This window comes from Notolabrus celidotus, chromosome 13, assembly GCF_009762535.1.
Source record: "Notolabrus celidotus isolate fNotCel1 chromosome 13, fNotCel1.pri, whole genome shotgun sequence".
In the NCBI taxonomy this organism is placed as follows: Eukaryota; Metazoa; Chordata; class Actinopteri; order Labriformes; family Labridae; genus Notolabrus; species Notolabrus celidotus.
Window position 1 is genome coordinate 11,490,933 of NC_048284.1, and position 18,842 is coordinate 11,509,774.

The following is an 18,842-nucleotide window of genomic DNA, read 5'->3' on the forward strand; positions in this document are numbered from 1 at the left end:
GTCCCTCAATGTGCTGTATTGACACCAAGCGGCAACCTCCGGTCTAAAAATATGAGTCCAACGCGGAAGTGCTAAAAACTGCAGTTCATCGAGGATCCGCTTGAGGCTGGCTCCGGAAGCACCGGAAACCACATACACACCAATTCAAAAAAGACGATCTTTACAGCAGAAATAAACATGTTTACAGCCTGGTACAAAAGACGAGTGTAGTCTGGATAGCTCATTTCTCGATCGGCACACACTGTACAGGGGGTGAATTTTTTTCATAACGTGGCAATTTCGAAGATATTTAGATTACGATTCTTTCAATGAGAGGCGCAGCTAACTGCGGGAACACTGTAGCTGTTGGCTAGGAGGCTCAAAGCCCGCCTCTTTACGTCACAATCGCTCAACAGCAGCAATATGGCTGCCGCTGCCGATTGGCCTCAAAACAGCGCTTCAGAAACAGATGGGTGACGTCACGGATACTACATTCATATTTTACACGGTCTATGATCCAAACACCATCATTCAATCTCTATTACTTTTAATATTGCACCATGAATTTCTTGAACCAGGTAACAAACAAACACTATAATTCTGAATGAGGTCATCCCTACCCCCTTCTCTCTCTCGCTCTCTCTCTGAACTAGCTGAACTCGCCTTGTTCCACATAGAAACTAATTGAAAGCAAATTTTAGGCTGCGTCATTAGAGGTACATCAAAGCTAACTGAAGTGTGCACATGCCCACACAGACCTGAAAAGAGTTCCCATCAGAAATGAAATCGTGTGTGTGTGTGTGTATGTATGTATGTATGTGTGTGTGTGTGTGTGTGTGTGTGTGTGGGTGAGTGTGTGAGTGGGTGGGTGCGTGCGTGCGTGCGTGCGTGTGTGTGTGTTTGGGAGGATCAAACTTTCATCAACCATCATATGATTCCAGTGGACTAAAGTGGGGCATTGTAATCAAGTGAAATAGCATTAATATTTTGGCTTTTGGTTGGATGTTATCAATAGTGCAGCTTTATTGTTTTGTGGGTTGTTGTTTTTTTAAGAAGAAGAACTGAGGAGTTTAAAAAACATGGGCATTTTCTTGGCAGGAAGAATGGGAGACAGTATTGAGCTTCACTGTAGGAAGTGCAGTAACCAAGTTTTTTGGATCATCGCCCATCAGAGGAAGCTGCAGTCTGAAAAACTTAACCTCTGCTGCATCAATTGTTCCCGTTTTTTCCACAATTGTTTCTGGCAAAGTCTCCCACATTAACAAAAGAGTGGTGCTCAATTGTTGAGATGACCCTTAAAGTGGTGTGAAGACTATGACTTTGCCCTTTTTATACTTTTTATTTTGCTGCAGTAGCAAAAAGTGAAAAAGGAGTTAATATCGTCTTTCACATACTGATGAAACATTCCGTCACTACAGAAATCAGAAGCGCATTAATCAATTATGAATTACTTTTTCTTGCCTCTTTAGACTTGTTTTTCAGGGTTTCCATTATTCATTAAACCTTTTATTTTTTAACATTTCAATTATAGAAGACAAGTGATCTAAAAACCACATGAAGAAGTATCCAAGACTTCGTGCTTTATCGCTCTCCTGCATTAAATATTGACTTTGGCCAATCTATCTGTAGCCTAAAGGCCACACCACACTCTCCAAACAATACCACAGCCTGGTATTATAATGAGTTAATCCATCAAACTTTATCTATCGCCTTTTAAGATTATCGTATGACTTGCAATACGTTAACCCCATAAAGATTTTTGTTGAAGTAACCAAGGCAACACTGACTCAAACATAAGGCCTTGATGTGCTTTGCCATTTTGTCCATAACTTCCCGCCTGTGTGTTTCATACAAGTGCCTGCAGCCATGCAGTGGGTTAATGTAGCATAGCATTGTGTTTCTTAATGTGTTTGTCTTTATGCTGTGTGGATACAGCAGATTAAAATATGAAATCTGGACAAAAAAATAGCCTCAAATCATCATATCTGGTAGTAATGTCTGTTGTACTGTTTAGATCAGGGGTTCCCAAAGTGTGGGTCGGGACACCCTGGGGGGTTGCAAGGCACAAATGGGGGGTCCTGAGATGTCTTTCAGAATGTTTTTTTTTTCTAAGTTATCTAAAAATAGTAGATTTTACCCATTACAGTAAAAATTATAGACAAAAACAGTTCCTAAACTTGAAACAAAACTTTGAAAATTGAAAATGTAATGAGTTTTCTGCCTTTCTTTTTGCCAGATGACTGCTAAATTTAGGGCTAGTGAACAGTTAATTATCAAAAACATCAGTTGCAGTAGATTCATCATAACGGCATAGGAAACACAGCCACATGCTCATATAGGTAGGGTCATTTTCTGCAGATTAGCTAAATGAAGCCACATTAAATCACTTTGAGGGACAGTGGGGGTCACGAGACTTTGGCACCTTTATTTTGGGGGTCACGGACTGAAAAGTTTGGAAACCCCTGGTTTTTCTGTTTTATCATATTTGTCATTGTAATTGTGTTCTTGCCTGTCTGAATGTCTCCAATGCTTTTAATGTTTTAATGTAAAGCACATTGAGTTGCCCTCGTGTATGAAATGTGCTATACAAATAAAGCTGCCTTGTCTTGCCTTGCCTTGCCTTTAGATAAATAATCAGAATCAGAATCAGAAATACTTTATTTATCCTTGGGGGAAATTCAGTCATTAAAGGTGCTCCTATACACAATAATTAAGAATATCAAATAATATTAAAAGAAGAAGTAATTAATAAGATATAAATACAAATACAATGAAAATAATTATAATAAAAGTATGTACAGAAGACAGAATAAGCTATGTAGAAAATAAGTGGTTGAAGTCCCTGGAGATCAGGAAGAGGGCACTCTGGTGGTTTGTCTGGAGTCTGGCTATGGCAGCGTTGAGAACGTTGGACGCCGGGCAGAGCTCAGTGAAACTCTAGGTCTACATCTCGGCTGGAAGTCAAACATGCAGCAGCCAATTATGAAGGTACTGTGTGACTGACATCCTGTAACAGAAATCTATTTGTTTTTTAAAAAGTGGTCCACATCTGAAGCACACTAAACCTCTCCACCTCCCCATTTTACTGGATTCTCTACCTCCGATTTGCGTGCACTGTGTGGGTATTTAAACCACTGTAAGCACTTTTGTCTGTTATGCTGGCTGTGAAGGCGTAAGCATCATAAACAGCTTACTCCTTCATGTTGTGGATCCCTGTGAGTGTGTCACTGTACAGATAAGGAGTCTTGTACAGTGTAGCAGAGAATGGTGACAAGCGGTTAAGATGAATGCAAGCAGAATATTACAATTTGTGTTTGTGTGTAATGAGAGAGAAAAAAGAAAAACATACATAGCAATTTAGGATGCATTAGGCTATTTTTTCACTCTGGGAAACTTAATGTGGCTTTACAGAGCTAGATAAAGAAAACAATCATGTTTGCAGTGCTGTGCATGTATCATTTAAGCTGCAGCTCCTGCTTTGCTCTGGTATGTGTATATTAGCTGCCATTCCCTCTATTAGCTGTGTGCTGTGTCATCCACGAACCATTAACACCATGCTGGGGCTTCTTTCTCATCTTTCTTATGGGTCATTCAAACACACTGAAGGAATATTAAGTTGATAGAGATGTGTTATGGCTGTATTAGCCATCACTCCAGCCAGCAGCCATCACACGGCTGAATCTGACAAGAAAGAGGCAAGCGCTGCTGGTCCTGCTTGACTGAAGTCTGGGGAAAGAGAAACCACAGACTGCAGGGCCTCGGGGCAGAGAGCTCAGAGTGATGCTTTAATGCAATGCACACACACATGTCAGCAGATCGGTGAAGGCAGGTCTTGAGAGCAGGTGGGAACCCCGGGATTTTGTAATGAGACCATCCTGATGGATAGCTTGCCTCACAGCCTGCAGTGTTTCCCTCATGGAGAGGCCAACATCAGCAGGGGGGCAATGAGTTTTAAATCACCTTTGAAACCCCCCACCCTGACACGGCCTCTTTCCCAAGATGCTGTTGTGCTGGGAAAAGGGCTCAGAGGTGATTTGCTGAATGTGAGTCAAACCATGGATTCATCATGTTTGTAAACTTTGTGATTTCATTAAAGAGTCGTTAAAATCAATCAAATGGTAAATGCACCTCACTAGAAACTGACAGTATGTAAGGTGCCTGCTCCTCATGACCTAATATGATCCACATTCACACACACTCACAGACACTGACAGGTGAGCCTGTGGCAGCCATTTAGGGTTTGGTGTTTGCTTCAACATGCTGACTAGAAGAGCCAGGTATCATACAACCAACATTAACTCCACAGTCACAGTGCTTCCTGGCACAGGAGAGCTCTGTAATGGCCATATTGTAGATTTTAAAATGTGGACATAGCCATTGGTTTAACCCATTAGTTTGTAAACTGGGTGAGGGTGAAGTTTAAGAGGAGCATTAGGTTGGAATAGATTAGGTTATCACAAAGCTGGTATAGTATTTTCCAGTGTTATACAGAATCAGATTTCTTTTTGTGTTTGAAGATAAGAAGATTTTATTTTTACCCATTGGACCAAAAAGAGGATGTCCTCTAACTACTATGGCTTGCTGACTTCTTCGCATGGAAACAGTAATCCCACTGCACAAGCTAATATGCTCCTTAAAGTTAGAATAGAAAAAAAGATCAATATCAGCGCTTACATTTTCATTTTGGTATTTCACTCACCAGAAAAGCAGGAGCACAGACTTATAGAATTGTCTGCTATTGAATTTACCCCATAGCAGCAGTCCATATGTCCATGATTAGAGAGAACATTTTTGGAAAAGGCACCAACACCACAAGCAGCTAAGAGGTCAAGCGAAGCGATAAAATCACAGCTATCAGCCCCCATCTGTCACTCAGTCTACTCCACACTACTTATTTGCACCACTTTAAAGCCCAGAATAACTCGGACAGAAGAGTTACATAATAATTCAGCCCCCTTCTTGTTGTCATTGATGTGTAAATGTGCCCTCAGTTCCAAACTGTCATTCATATCAGGCTGAAAATGTGTTGACAACTGGGCACTTTTAATATAGCCCTTATTGTAATTGACTCACTTTTGGAACCAGCATTGAGGGGCAAAGTGGGAAATGCAGTTTTTTGGCACTTAGACTTTGACTTCAGTTTTCACCCTGAAGGCTGCTTCTAGTCAAAATCCAGCTTTCTATCAAACTAGATTAATCTGTAATTTAATACTTCACAAGAGACATGCTGGAAGGTGTACCTCTGATTCTTTTAACACATCAATCAAAACTTAATTCTCTACAGATATTCCACAGACAGGAAGAACATTTCAATCCAACATATTCCATTGTGCAGCCTCTGATTTTGAAGGTGGGTCCCATCGGCTGCCCAGAATAAAAAAATCAAGATATTTGAGTGATCTTATTTATGCTGCTTTTACTGTTAGAACTTGTCAAAGTTATTTGTTTTGAGACTGGGATTTGATATGTAACAGGCTAAAGAGCAGGCATTGATTTGCTGTACGGCAGTATATAACTCATCGATAAATGACAGTACTTGAAACTTCAAGTGCAGTGAAAGTGAAATTAAGGGGTTCATTTTTTTTTACCGCTCGCTATTTGCACCCCATAGTCAGGCTATTCTGGTGTCTTCTTGCTGCCATGGTGATGGGAAGTTATGACACTATTGCACTTTTGAAAGGCGTTCATACAAAACTCCCACACAGCTCAATTGACCAGTCAAAAGTGTGAAAAGGAACTAAAAAAACCCCAAAGAACTCGGAGTATGAGCTCCCACCTACCGGCTCAGCAAACAGGTGCAGATAACAGACTGATAAAAGCAGGCAACCTCATCTCAAAAGCCGGCAGAGCACTCTTTTGGAGAGAGGGGTCCGCCACAGACATGCAGATCATACTTGATCCAAGAAGTCGACAGCTGTGACCAGTGTTACCACCTGGCTCAAGGCTGGTAACAAGAAGGGAGGCCACATACAGATAAAACTTTCAAAAGTAATATTTCTTAAACCTATAGGTCTCTCTTCAAATAATCATGTGATATATCGGTATCTGAGTAATCAGTGATGTCTGTTATGTGTGGATGAATAAAGATGTTGTGTGATGGTGGTGATGCATGCTCCAAACCAAGACAGACAGGATGAGGAAGGAGTAGCAGCCCCAGCTGAGAGAAAGGCAAGGCCTTTTATATCTTCTGCAGGCCCCACCCAGCAGGGCAGGTAACTCAAACTACCCCTCCCAGCTCCATCCACATGCCATCTCCAGATACCTGCAAGCCCGAGGAAACACATGGAGACTGGAACACAAAAAGACATGCAGGCAAAGGGGGGGGGGGGGGGGGTCGTCACACCAGTCATGCTTTAGTCACATGTGATCTCTGAGAAGTCAACAAAAACAAAAAAGGGTTGCTTTATAGAGATGTAGCGATGGCACTTCGAGCAGCAGTCAAATCAAGTAACTTTCTTTTAACTACTGAAAATTAATCTGTAGATTATTTGTTAAGAAGTGAAATCCAGAAAATCTGTGGAAGTTGTTATTGGCGATTTTTCCTCTGGTAGATTTCTTTTGTAGGATAAAAGATGCGACATGAAGACGTTCTTTCGTATTCTGGGAAATGTGACCTTCAGTTCCCTTTTACGCTCTTTTGACAATCCAATAAGACAGCAGATAAATCAAGTGCTAAATAAAAATCAGGCTACGTTGTTGTAAAGAAATTAAGGATGATCGGTCGGGCCGATATTCAGAATTTCGACGTATATCGTCATCGGCCTTTTTTATATCCGACGGCCAATAAGAGATCACTTTAAAACTGGGTTATTTTGGCTCTAATGCAGCCGGCCTGCTGTCACTACTCTGTCTCCAGGATTGTCCCACCCACAGCAGGAGTAACAGCCAATCAGCCAATGATAAACTGCAGGGAGAAATGGAACACAACCTAGGCTACGGTTTCTGCAGACAGGTGTCATTTCTTCCACATGATTTAGCTAATTTTGAAAGATTCCGACCCGAGCACTCACTTCTGTTTAGGTGTTCACTCCACTTGGATTTTTTACAGCACTTTAATGTGCCGCCAGAATGCCTGTTCGTTTTTTGCACTATTTACAGACACAACACAGACATGCTTTACCGCCTGCAGCGCATTGATCAGCTGTTCAGGTCTGCAGCTTATTAACTGAAGAAAACTTTAGGGAGCTGTCTATTTGTTTAAAGGTGACATATCATGCAAAATTGACTTTTTAATGGTTCTTTACCTGAAATATGTGTCCCTGGCATGTCTACAAACCCCCCAAGAATGAAAAAAATCCATTCTGCCCCTGTTTTGATTTCTACACCTTTCTGTAAATGTGTGTGAAACGAGCCGTTTCAGACTTCCGTGTTTTTGTTACGTAACAACAATATCCGGTCTGTCACGGAGTCAGAGCTCGGAGCTTGTTCAGCCCATAGACTGTATAAAATAATACTGAATCCCTCCCCCGTTTTTCATTACCTGCACAAATGTGTGCTAACAAGGAGCTTAGGAGGGAGGCATGCTAGTTGTAGGCTTTCTTAATAAACGCAAAGGTCGGTTTTACTCCCCACGTCTGCAGATTTGAAGATATAGTGGATGATTTTTATTTGTCATGGATAAGTGCTAGCGCTAATTAGCATAGCCACATAGCTATATGTTCATAGCTGTAGCTGTAGCTGTGTACCAAGACACACGTCGACATACTGACAAATAAAACAACAAGAAACACTAAATCTGTGACCAATCCTTCATAAAAGGTCCCGCTGCCTTTCTGGCAGAGGTCGGGTTTACTCCCCACGTCTGCAGATTTGAAGATCTAGTGGATGATTTATCATGGATAAGTGCTAGCGCTAGTTAGCATAGCCACATAGCTACATGCTCGTAGCTGTGTACCAAGACACACGTCTACATACTGATAAATAAAACAACAAGAAACACTAAATCTATGACCAATCCTTCAGAAAGGTCCTGCTACAGGCGCCTCTCCGTCAGGATCAGATTCAGAGGGTTGAAGTAACGCGATCTCTGAGCAGCCGTGTATATTCAGCCAACATGTAAACATTAGATCAACGTGCTGGAGAGCCGAGGCACATCCACTTCCGGAGGGGGCGTGGTCAGAGGGAAAACAGAGTGTTCTGATGAGGAATGAAGAAAAGGACTTTTCAGGCATGCCAAAATCTGATTTCAAAGTGTTTTTTTGAGCATAAACTTTAAATACATGTTTTTGGGACCTCTTAGACCAATATATATTGATGAAAAAAGCATGATATGTCCCCTTTAAGTTTTCATTGAACTTTACAAGACATGCTGCTGAGCCTGGGAGCTCCCTGCACTTTTTGTTAGAATTTTAAAACAAAGATGTCTATTGTCTAAAGGCTGGCACACATTACAGGATTCTTCAAACCTTCACACATTTAGAGACCACACACTTGATGACAACAAAAGACAGATCGCACAAGATCTCTCTCTTCTGATCTTATAGTCTGTGGTGTGCACTAGACATAAGACGACGGCATAAGTCCTAAGTCCTAAGTCCAATCCCTGATATATTCTTAAGGTGATAGTAGGCTGACTTTGTAATTGTCTTATGCCGATTGGAGCTGAGCAGTAACCTTTAACCTTTCTTCCTTGGCTCTAAAAACAATCATTTCAGTTTTTTCTTTGTTTAACTGAAGGAGGTTCTGGCTTGTCCAGTCATGTACCCGCCTTAAGATAAAAAAAACCCAAATTTGAACATGTTTCAAATCTGAAAAGCTGAATAATAAACATATGCTTAAAGGCATTTAAACAAAGTTAAGTGTTGGAGTTTGTATTATTCAAAATTTTGACGCCAATATTTCCCCTTTTACTGCAAATGAATATCGGCTCCAAATATCGGTTATCAGCCTCCTTGACTACTGATAATCTATCACTAAAACACATTATGTTCTGATTTTCCTTTCTCCCAGATATTTCGATGGCCCATCGCCAGCAAGCTGGATGGAAACGAGATGCTGGAGATTCAAGTGTTCAACTACAGCAAAGTCTTTTCCAACAGGTAAGTTGTGATACGGCCCCCCTGCTGTACAGTACACCACATTTACTGTACTTTCCCATTTACTCTACTTTCCCCAACATGGCTTCAGAGTAAACTGTTTGTGGTTTCACAGTCATCTGCTTTCCTGTCACAGCCCGTGACCAATTGATGCTGTCACACTGTGCATGTTCTTCAGATTAAGGAGAGTAAGCTTGTACTCCCTGAGAGCTTGTTCTAAATTGACTCAATTGTGTGTGTAACAGGCTGCAAACCACAAAGCTGGAGGTAATGAAACCGCATTAGATCCTCAGTAATGGACACATTTGTCAGCTTACACTCTCCATACTGTCAGATCCTGAATACAAACAGGGTATATATGAGATAACATGTCAAATGTGCGGTCATTATCACAGTGTTTTTATAATAGATGCTTGACAAGGGTCTGTGATTTTGCTGAAGTAGATCCTTCAACTCTTACAGTAGCTCTTACAGTAAAGACTGATGTGCTCTTGGGCATGCACTGATACTTAAACCTTCCTCAAGCGCCCTGTTCAGCATTCTAAGTACTTGAAAGAAATTACTGTGATAACGCCATGCAGGAGCTGGTTCATCAAGTAATTTCCCTTTCCTCTTCCTGCTTGTTATCTTTTTCTCTTTCTTGATTTACTTCTTCTCCCTCGAGGTGAATTCTGCCCTGCACCCCTCCTGGCTGATGTGTCATGATCTGAAAAAACCTAGTGTGGTTGGTGTCTGAGGAAATCTTTTTTGTCTCTGGTGTCTGAAACAAATCCAATCCCATCATTACAGCTGCTGATTTTATATGTGCACCCGTTTGATTTGTCCAGATTGAGGACACATTATGTCACCCACACGGTCATTAAGGTCTGTATGCTTGTGTCTTTGTGTACGTGGGTGGTAATAGATTCTATGCACATGCTTGTTTTAATTTATGTGTTTGACCTTTCTCCTACACGTGAATAGTTTTGTTTGTGCATGTGTGTATTGTAGATGATGACACACTCGCTTCAGAGGTAAAAGGTAGCGACAGGTGTGCAGACACGCTGTATCAGTTCTACATCAAGGCAGGCCCCCCTGTCTTCATGATTTTCTGGTGCCATAAGCAGGAAGAGAAAATAGGGCGAGAGTTTCAGAGACACATTTGTCAAATCACAGAGGGACAGAACGTTGCAGCACAGCTAACCCTAATAGACAGAATGAAGTGCTTGAACAGACAGGAGGGCTTTCATTGTGGCAATGTTTGGATTACATCGAGATGTCTCAACTATCAAGCACTGATACTCATGCTCTCCAGAGGATGGCACCATGTACATTTTGGAAGTTCTCTGAATTTGTTTTTGGTGAATTACTGTGTTCCGAAACCTAGGTTAGATTACTTTGGATTTTGTTATTGACTTTCATGTCCTCCTGAGGATGAACTGTAGCCACTTTGGATGTACCTCAAAATTTCACCTTTGGCATTATTCTTCACTTTTTTGTTTTAAGTTATATTTTTAGCCTTTTTGCTTTTATTTGATAGGACAGCTAAAGAGACAGGAAATGTGGGGAGTAGAGAGTTGGGGAGATACTCAGGAAATGGTCAACCGGCCGGGAATCGAATCGGCGACCCCTGCAACGAGGACTGTAGCCTCTGTATGCGGGGCACTTAGACTGCTAGGCCGCTAGACCAGTATCCTTCACTTTTTTCACTTCAATCTTGCTCACTTACAGCTGAAACAATTATTTACTCCATGATTTATCTATACAACTTGTGATTACAATGGAATAAATAAAATCATAAAAACATTCATGGTACCTAGAGGATGAATCCTACTTGATTTTGTGATACCCTGACTTGTCATTTCAAGCCACCATGAACTCACACTGGCAGTTTTTTATGAAATATCTCAACAACTATTGGTTGGACTACAATGAATTTTGTAACATACATTAATTTCCTCCTGAGGATGAACTATAACAACTTTTAATGTTACTTAACATTTCACCTCTGGCAATTGCCTTACTTTCTTGGCCAATTTTTTTGATAACTATTCAGTGATTTATCTCCATAATCCATTTGAAGAGTTCATTTGCAAAACGGTTAACTCACTTTTAAAAAATAAAAAAAATGTTTTTTGAAAAAACATAGTTTTTCTATTACTAGCTTTTGGTATTATCAATCAACTGAGGTGGGTGGCTTTGACTAAGTCAAATTGACTTTACTAATCAGAGGTATCTTGAAAATGTAACTTTATTAGGAATGTATATCAAAAAGAAATGTGTTTATTAAAACAGAGTTATCTGTTTTTGCAAATGCACTCTTCATTTTTCAATTGGCCTTTTTGTACAGACATTCATGGTATCCACTGGAGGAATAATTCTGGGTTTAGTGATCCCCTGACTTTTAATTTTGAGCCACCACTAGATTCAGACTGATGTTCTTTTTAATACCTCAACAACTGTTGGTTGGACTTTAATGAATATTCCTACAGACACTCATGAGGATGAACTTCAACAACTTTGGATGACTTTCAATTTTGTCACTTTTCAGTAGGACAAAACTTGTCCCATTCTTTTGTTCATAACAAAATACTGTATCTATAAAGCTAATGATACTCCTAACTCCCTCAGATGCATTTTCAGTTTAATGATAATTAGAAAATGTCGCCATGCTTACTAAGACTAAGAGAGATGACAGCCCATTCTGGATCTTACTTAGCCCTAATTTTTAAAACAGCTGTTGAAAAGCACATCACTTTCTTTCCTCTTCTATATCCAATATTTTTTTCTTTTTCAGGGGTATTTTATCTTAATGTAAATTGCATATTTCACATTGTTGCTGATTGATTCCAACCTCTAAATTGTCCCTTTTTTTGTGTATGCACTTATGTTTGTTTTTTATCTGTCTATGAGAAAATTTAAAAAAAAAAGTAAAAAAAAAAAAAAAAGCATCACTAGATATATTTTACTTAACCCTCCTGTTATGTTGCAGGTCAAATTAGCCCGTTTTAAAGTTAAAACCTAAAAAAAAAAAGTTTTTTGTTATTAAACTTCTTCTGCTTGGCTAAATGAATGTTATCAACTTATACAATTGTTCATTACACTTATTTGCAAACCCCCTGAATATTTATATTAAATGTATACTGTTCAGGTCAATTTCCCCTGGCAGTCAAGTGGAGGCTAAAAGGGGTCAGAAGTGTCAAATACTAGTTGTTTCTTTGGGACTGTGGGTAGAGCAATTTCTACTACTCTATAACCCAGGCCCTAATGTTAAAGTGGATGAAAGACTAGCGGTATTCAGAGGTCGCTGCCCATTTAGGCAATATATGCCTTCTAAACTAGCGAAATATGGCATAACTATCTGGGCTTCACTTCATAAAAAGAAAAAAAAAGTAAAACTATTGTATTTATATTTAGGTCTCTCCAATGTACATTAAAAAAGTTTAATCATTCGTTTTTATGAAAACGAGTGAATTATCCTCATTGCATCATGATCTGTGAGAGGTAAAGAAGACAATTGCACTAATTATTGAGTGACATGGTTAATAATGGAGGCAATAATTAAATATGAACAATGTTTTGGGGAATTTTTGGTTTCTGACACTTTTGGATAATTAAACATGCCCTGGGTCAAACTGAACCAGGACCATTATTTCTGGTCCTGAGAAACAAACATAACAGGAGGGTTAATGAATAGGGACTTTGGAAGCGGGGACTTAAAACATATATGAAGTATTTATAGTTTCAAGAGCAGATATAATGTATTCTTGTTTCCAACAGGAATCTAGTGAGAAAATAATGAAGAAAACAGCCATCGCTATTTTTAAACCAAATGCAATTAATTGGGAAACATGAACACCCTCTCACACAGCTCTACCTCAAATATACACAAACATGTTCTCTTGCATGCAAACACACCACCTACACACATAAACACAAAGCACATGAACACAAAGCACATAAACACAAAGCAGCGCACGTTTAAGTGGATGAATAATTCAAGGTGAGTCATTGCTGGTGTTGTTCTCACACCTGCTCCATATGTCCACATCCAGCATCATTACCAGGGTAACTGATCTGCCTCATCACTTCATGCACCAACACACTGCAAGGCCAGTGTGTCACACCCTCAGACCACAAAGCAAGATTACATTACCACAACACAGAGAGAAAGCAATGATGCATGATGGCCTCTGTGCCATAGAGGCACATAGACCTTGTTTTATTATCTGTGCTGTCCTGTGGTCAGAGTTATGCTTTTATATGCTGGACACTGTGGAGAGCATCCTTCTGCGAGTTACTGAGCACTGGAGCAAAGAAGGAGGCGATATGAATGTATGAATCAACTTGAGGTCAGGGACTTCCAGGGGTCCTTGGAGGAACATCAAAGTTCTTTTGGATTAGGTTGGACATTTTTGATGATATTCGTAAAACAGAGCATTGTGCATGATAAGCAATCTCATTGTTTCCCAACTGATCCATATTTTTTTCATCACATGCATCAGAAGTTATCTCCAAGGTGGTTATGACATACCAGCACATTTGGTCTTCATCTCTGTGAGACTACGCTGAGCCTTATTGGACAGCAGTGTTGGCTTTAGATGCTCTCATGGGATCTAGTCTCTCTGGCACAGGAACATTCTCATTTCTTCAAACCAACAAAAAAGGGTTATTGAATCAAGAATCACTTTGATTTAAGAATTTTTCTTTTTTGTGGGGCGCTGGTGGCCTAGCGTTCTAAGTGCCCCACATACAGAGGCTACAGTCCTCGTCGCAGAGGTTGCCGGTTCGATTCCCAGCTGGTCGGCCATTTCCTGCATGTCTTCCCCCACTCTCTACTCCCAACATTTCTTGTCTCTCTTCAGCTGTCCTATGCAAAAAAGGCAAAAAAAAAAAAAAAGAATGTTTTTTAATGAAATTGGCTTCAACAATCAAAATTGAAATCATGTTCAAATAAATTAGCATTGTTGTAAAACAGCAAAGAAACCCTCCTGTCTGACTGTTAAAGCACAGTCTTCTCTATACCATAGACTTTATATGAATAGTGGAGCCATTTTTTTTATCACCCATTCCTTTGCAGAGTATTATTTCAAGCCTTGAGTTCAGAGTTGTGGCCAATTGCCATCTTGATTCTTTTGAGGAAGATGTAATCATATTTAGAAGGGAGGTAGAGTTGGCAAGTGGGGAGCTGGCAAATGTGAATGTATTAAATGAAATGAGTAGAGCCTATGCCTGAGGTTAATTCAGTAGCTGGCTGATATTTGAAACTATGGTGTGGAATGTGAAAAGTTTTTTCTTTTCTTTGACTTTTTCTTTAAAAGTTTGTCTGTTCTAATCCTGCTTTGCCGGCAGAATCAACAATACATCAATTAGGAACAAAAAAATATGCACCTTAAAATGCTGTTCAAACACAACCTCTGTTCTCGTTTGAGAAGTATAACTCAGCATCACTTCTGAACTGCTTTTTTCTAGAGCGAGTGTTACATTACATCAGACTTTTTAACGCCTTTCCTGTTTTGTCTGTAAAATTGGCTTTGGTTTAATGGCGACGCTTTTCTTCTGAGGTGAGATAAGACTGTTTACAATCCACGCCTCTACTAAAATGTAATCTCTCACCGTCTTTTCTCTTCTGCTGATTTCAGCACAAAACAAAATCAACTCATTGCTTTTTATGTGATTCCTTTCACTACTTTTTGTTTACTTAAACAGTTTTCATTCAGCCATCAAACATAGCACGGCATAATTGCTTTTCTGGCTTCAAAAGTACGTGCACCCTCTGTGGATACACCAAGAGACTTAGAAATGTATTGTGTAGTCTGAAAATGAAACCAACAAAGACACACCTGCAGCTCTGCTGAGTCACATCAAGGCTTTCTTATGCCCGGAAAAAGTGCTGAATTATGTGGATTTATACCGTAATAGTCTGTGTCACTGAGGCAGAAACACATTTTATGATTATTTAGACTCAATAGTTCATAAAAACACTAAGCTATGCTGCAGCCTTATGATGGTCTCTAGCCATGCAAGAAGCCCGGCTTCCCTTGTGTGAGGGAACATTTGGTCGGTACATCTGTCCACTGCTCTCATCCAAACTGAATTATCCTGACAATTGTTGAATGAGTTACCATGATTTTTTCATGTTCATGGTGACCAGAGGATGAATCATTGTTTGTAATCAGCACCACACCAAGCACAGCCCATTCTTAAATGCTATTTCCTTCTCCTCTCTGCTGTTGCTGGAAAAGCTTTACCTCCACCAGCCCGACCTCAACCTCTCCAGTCTGAAGGTTTTATTCTTCTCTTGTATACCCAGAGGGGGATTGCATTGCACTCCTTGTAAAGCTTTAGCATGCTGCTTGGCTAACCAAGGGAGCATCTCAAGAGCAGAGCCATCAGTGCCAGGCATTATTGTATTTCCGTTTGGCTATAAATTTTTAAATCCACGGAGAGAGTGTTTCCTGTCTGAAACAAAAGATCCCACATGTGTTTATGTAGAATTTTGAAACATTCATTTTTTCTACAGTATGGTTTCTTGAGGCTGCAACAAGGCTCTGCTTCGTTCTGGCTTCTAACTACATACCTTGATGGATTTTTTATTGTTTATAGTTGAAATATAGTTGTATGCATCAACGTGCCTATGTGCATGCATGTCATTTGTAATTTATATATTATAGGATAGCCCCTTGAGATGCAGCATCTCGTTTTCAAGGGGTCCTAAAAAAAAACACAAAGCAAATGAATACACACAAATCAGTAAATCACAACAAACACACATACAAAAACACAGACAGCTCTCCCTCACCCTTACTCACTCCTGGACCCACCCAGCACCCAGCATTAAACAAAACCTTGACAAAGGACAGCATCAAAAAGAAAAAGGTATAAATAAGGCACATTAACACATGTCAGAAACAGGAACAGCTTGTTTTTAAATGATAATACAAATTTGATTTAAAGCAGTGGATGGAGGTGATGGATTTAAGAGAAGGCTTTGAATTTGAGTGACCTGCAACCAATTTCTTTATGGATTCTGGGGAGAATGAAGAAGGGATGTTGCGTATGTCTGAGGGAACATGAAGATGAATATTGAACCAGGAACTCTTTTAGATAGGGCGGACTTTTAATATGAATACATTTAAAAATAAACTGAAGCCAGTGAAATTGTCTTCTTGTTTTAGGCTGAAGCCAATTAAGTGCTTCAAACATGAGGCAATGGTGTGTTCAGTATGGACACTGTAAAACAAAGCGACACAGAGAATTAAAAACAGTATTGAGAGGCTTAAAGTGAGTGTCTGACATGTGTGTTTAAAAAGAGTTACTGGTAAGTAAGGTTACCGTACCTCTATATTTCCCACCTGTGATAGAACACCTGTGATAGATGTACAGTGCCTGACTCTTCCAAACTGTGTTAACAGTGTGTGTCCACTGATGTGGGGCAGCACTCGGCAGAGGTCTCTCCTCCACTGATCAAAGGCCAAATCACACACACACACACACCTGTCAGAGGTAATATTTTCATTTCACATTTCCCCTCTAGCTGAGTATCCAGCAGCGATGGTGGATTAGTGCAACCTTGAGAACAGCTCAGTTTGAATATTTTACATTTCAAAGTGATGCTCTCTTCTTCTCAAATTCACCTGAGCCAGAGATTTGGTCTGGGTCATGCCTCGATTTACAAGAGAAATATGAGGCTCAGGAAGAAAAAAAATACAAATTGAGAGGTAAAGAAGGTCTGAATAATAGAGCAGATAGAAAGTAAATTGTTTGCAGAATGGCAATCAATAATGAATGTCCCCCTTTGAAGTGCTAAAAGTAAGCCTGAACATGATAGGCCCTGGTCAGCTCAATTATTTAGCTCTTGCACACACGTTACAATAGCTAAGGGAAATGACAGACCATTTTCTTCTCTAAGTAGTGACACCATTGATCACCAGTGTCTGCGGAAGGGAAAAGGAGATTATGTACTGTGTCAGGGCAGTAAATTCACAGATGTTGCTCTAAGGTGCATGAGTTCGCACCATAAAGCCACTGATACCCATACAGACATGACTTCTTGAGACACATCAAGCTGAGCACGGAACTATCCCCTGAGGAGCCTTACACATATGCACCTACATAGAGAGAGCATCTGCCAGTGCCTGAGGGGAGCTTAGTCTTTTAGAGATTCAGAGTGAAGTCATCTCTGAGTCTAAATCTACTTCATTATTTAGTTTCGGAGCACCACTGACAAATGTAGCTTCACTTTCTCCCGCAACTTAAATTCATCACCAGCAACTCTGCAGGACCAAAAAGTATTGATGAAGACAGAGATGGAGAGAAAGAGAGATGGATAAGAAAAGTCTCTTTTTTTTCAAGACTGTGTGAGAGCAGGCCAGCTGCAGGTGCTCTGTTGTTTTAAGTGCACAGATTCAAACAAGGACATCTGCCTTAATTGGGGATAAAGCATGTTGAATTAAAAACATTGCACTTAAAATAGACATAGGACATGACAGAATATCTCCAGTTTATATAACCATCACCACTGTGGGACTTAGAATTATTGTTAAAAAGGTAGATGCTGTACAGAGAGGAAAGCCATTTGTGTAACTGCCACCTTTAAACAGAAAACAAAATGACAAAGTGAATAGCCTTAAAAAAAGTAGATCAAGGCAGAAACAAATGGACTGAGTGTTGGAGACAAACAGAAAACTCCTATCATAGTGTCCTTTTTCTTCTTGTCGATATCTGTTGCACAAGTGTGACATTAGGAAAAAGAAAGACTTTCCTGCTTATATTACTTCATCTTTCACTGTGAATACAAGCAGAAAGAAATCATTTAAGGTATGAAGCCCTTTTTGGGGCTTGTCAGAAGGGAGCTCAGTTCTTCTAAGATGTATTTCAGAGTGGATGAGTTGTGCATGTCCAAAAAGAGGTGGAAATGGGGCACCATTGGCTTAAAGGCTGTATGATACACAGCATCATATATCAGCTGTAGATTAACATAACATGCTCTAAATCGCTGTAGAAAGGGGGCGACGCAGAAGTATAAATCAGCCTTAAGCGTGCGCCCCATGTACAGAGGCTATGGTACTTATTGCAGCAATCGATGATTAGACTCCAGGCCATGAACATTTGCTGCATGTCTTCCCCAAGCGGCAACCTCCGGTCTAAAACTATGAGTCCAATGCGGGAGTGCTAAAAACTGCAGTTCATCGAGGATCTGCTTGAGGCTGGCTCCGGAAGTACTGGAAACCACATACACACCAATTCAAAAAAGCTGATCTTTATAGCAGAAATAAACATGTTTACAGCCTGGTACAAAAGACGAGTGTAGTCTGGATAGCTCATTTCTCAATCATCACACACTGTGCAGGGGAGTGAATTTTTTTCTAACGCGGCGATTTCGAAGATATTGAGATTATGAGTCTTCCAATTAGAGGCACAGCTGACTTGATTGACAGGCGGGAACACTGTAGCTGTTGGCTAGGAGACTCAAAGCCCGCCTCTTTACGTCACAATCACTCGACAGCAGTAATATGGCTCCCGCCGACGATTGGCCTCAAAACAGCGCTTCACAAACAGATGGGTGATGTCAGGGATCCTACGTAAATATCTTATACAGTCTATGATCTCCCCCACTCTCTACTCCCCACATTTCCTGTCTCTCTTCAGCTGTCCTATCTAATAAAGGAGAAAAGCTCCCTCCCTCCAAACAAAAAGACGTGGAAATGAGAACAGTGCATTGACAACAAACTAAGGGCAAACATCATGACGAGTAAAAGATGAAAGTCCAGTTCATCTACCCAGCTTTAATGATCACATCACTGCTCCCAGAGGTGCACCGTTTGGAAAGATTTTCACACCCTCAGT

The 18,842-nt window shown here is 40.2% G+C and overlaps 1 protein-coding gene across 2 annotated transcripts in view; it reads left to right on the forward strand.

Moving 5' to 3' along the window:
- Nucleotides 1–18,842, forward strand: part of otofa (otoferlin a) — a 118,844-nt gene that overhangs the window by 26,679 nt on the left and 73,323 nt on the right. For both annotated transcript variants that reach the window (XM_034699475.1, XM_034699474.1), the window contains exon 3: nt 8,929–9,017. In XM_034699475.1, coding sequence (XP_034555366.1) covers nt 8,929–9,017 — 89 coding nt within the window. The remainder of the gene's footprint in view (nt 1–8,928; nt 9,018–18,842) is intronic.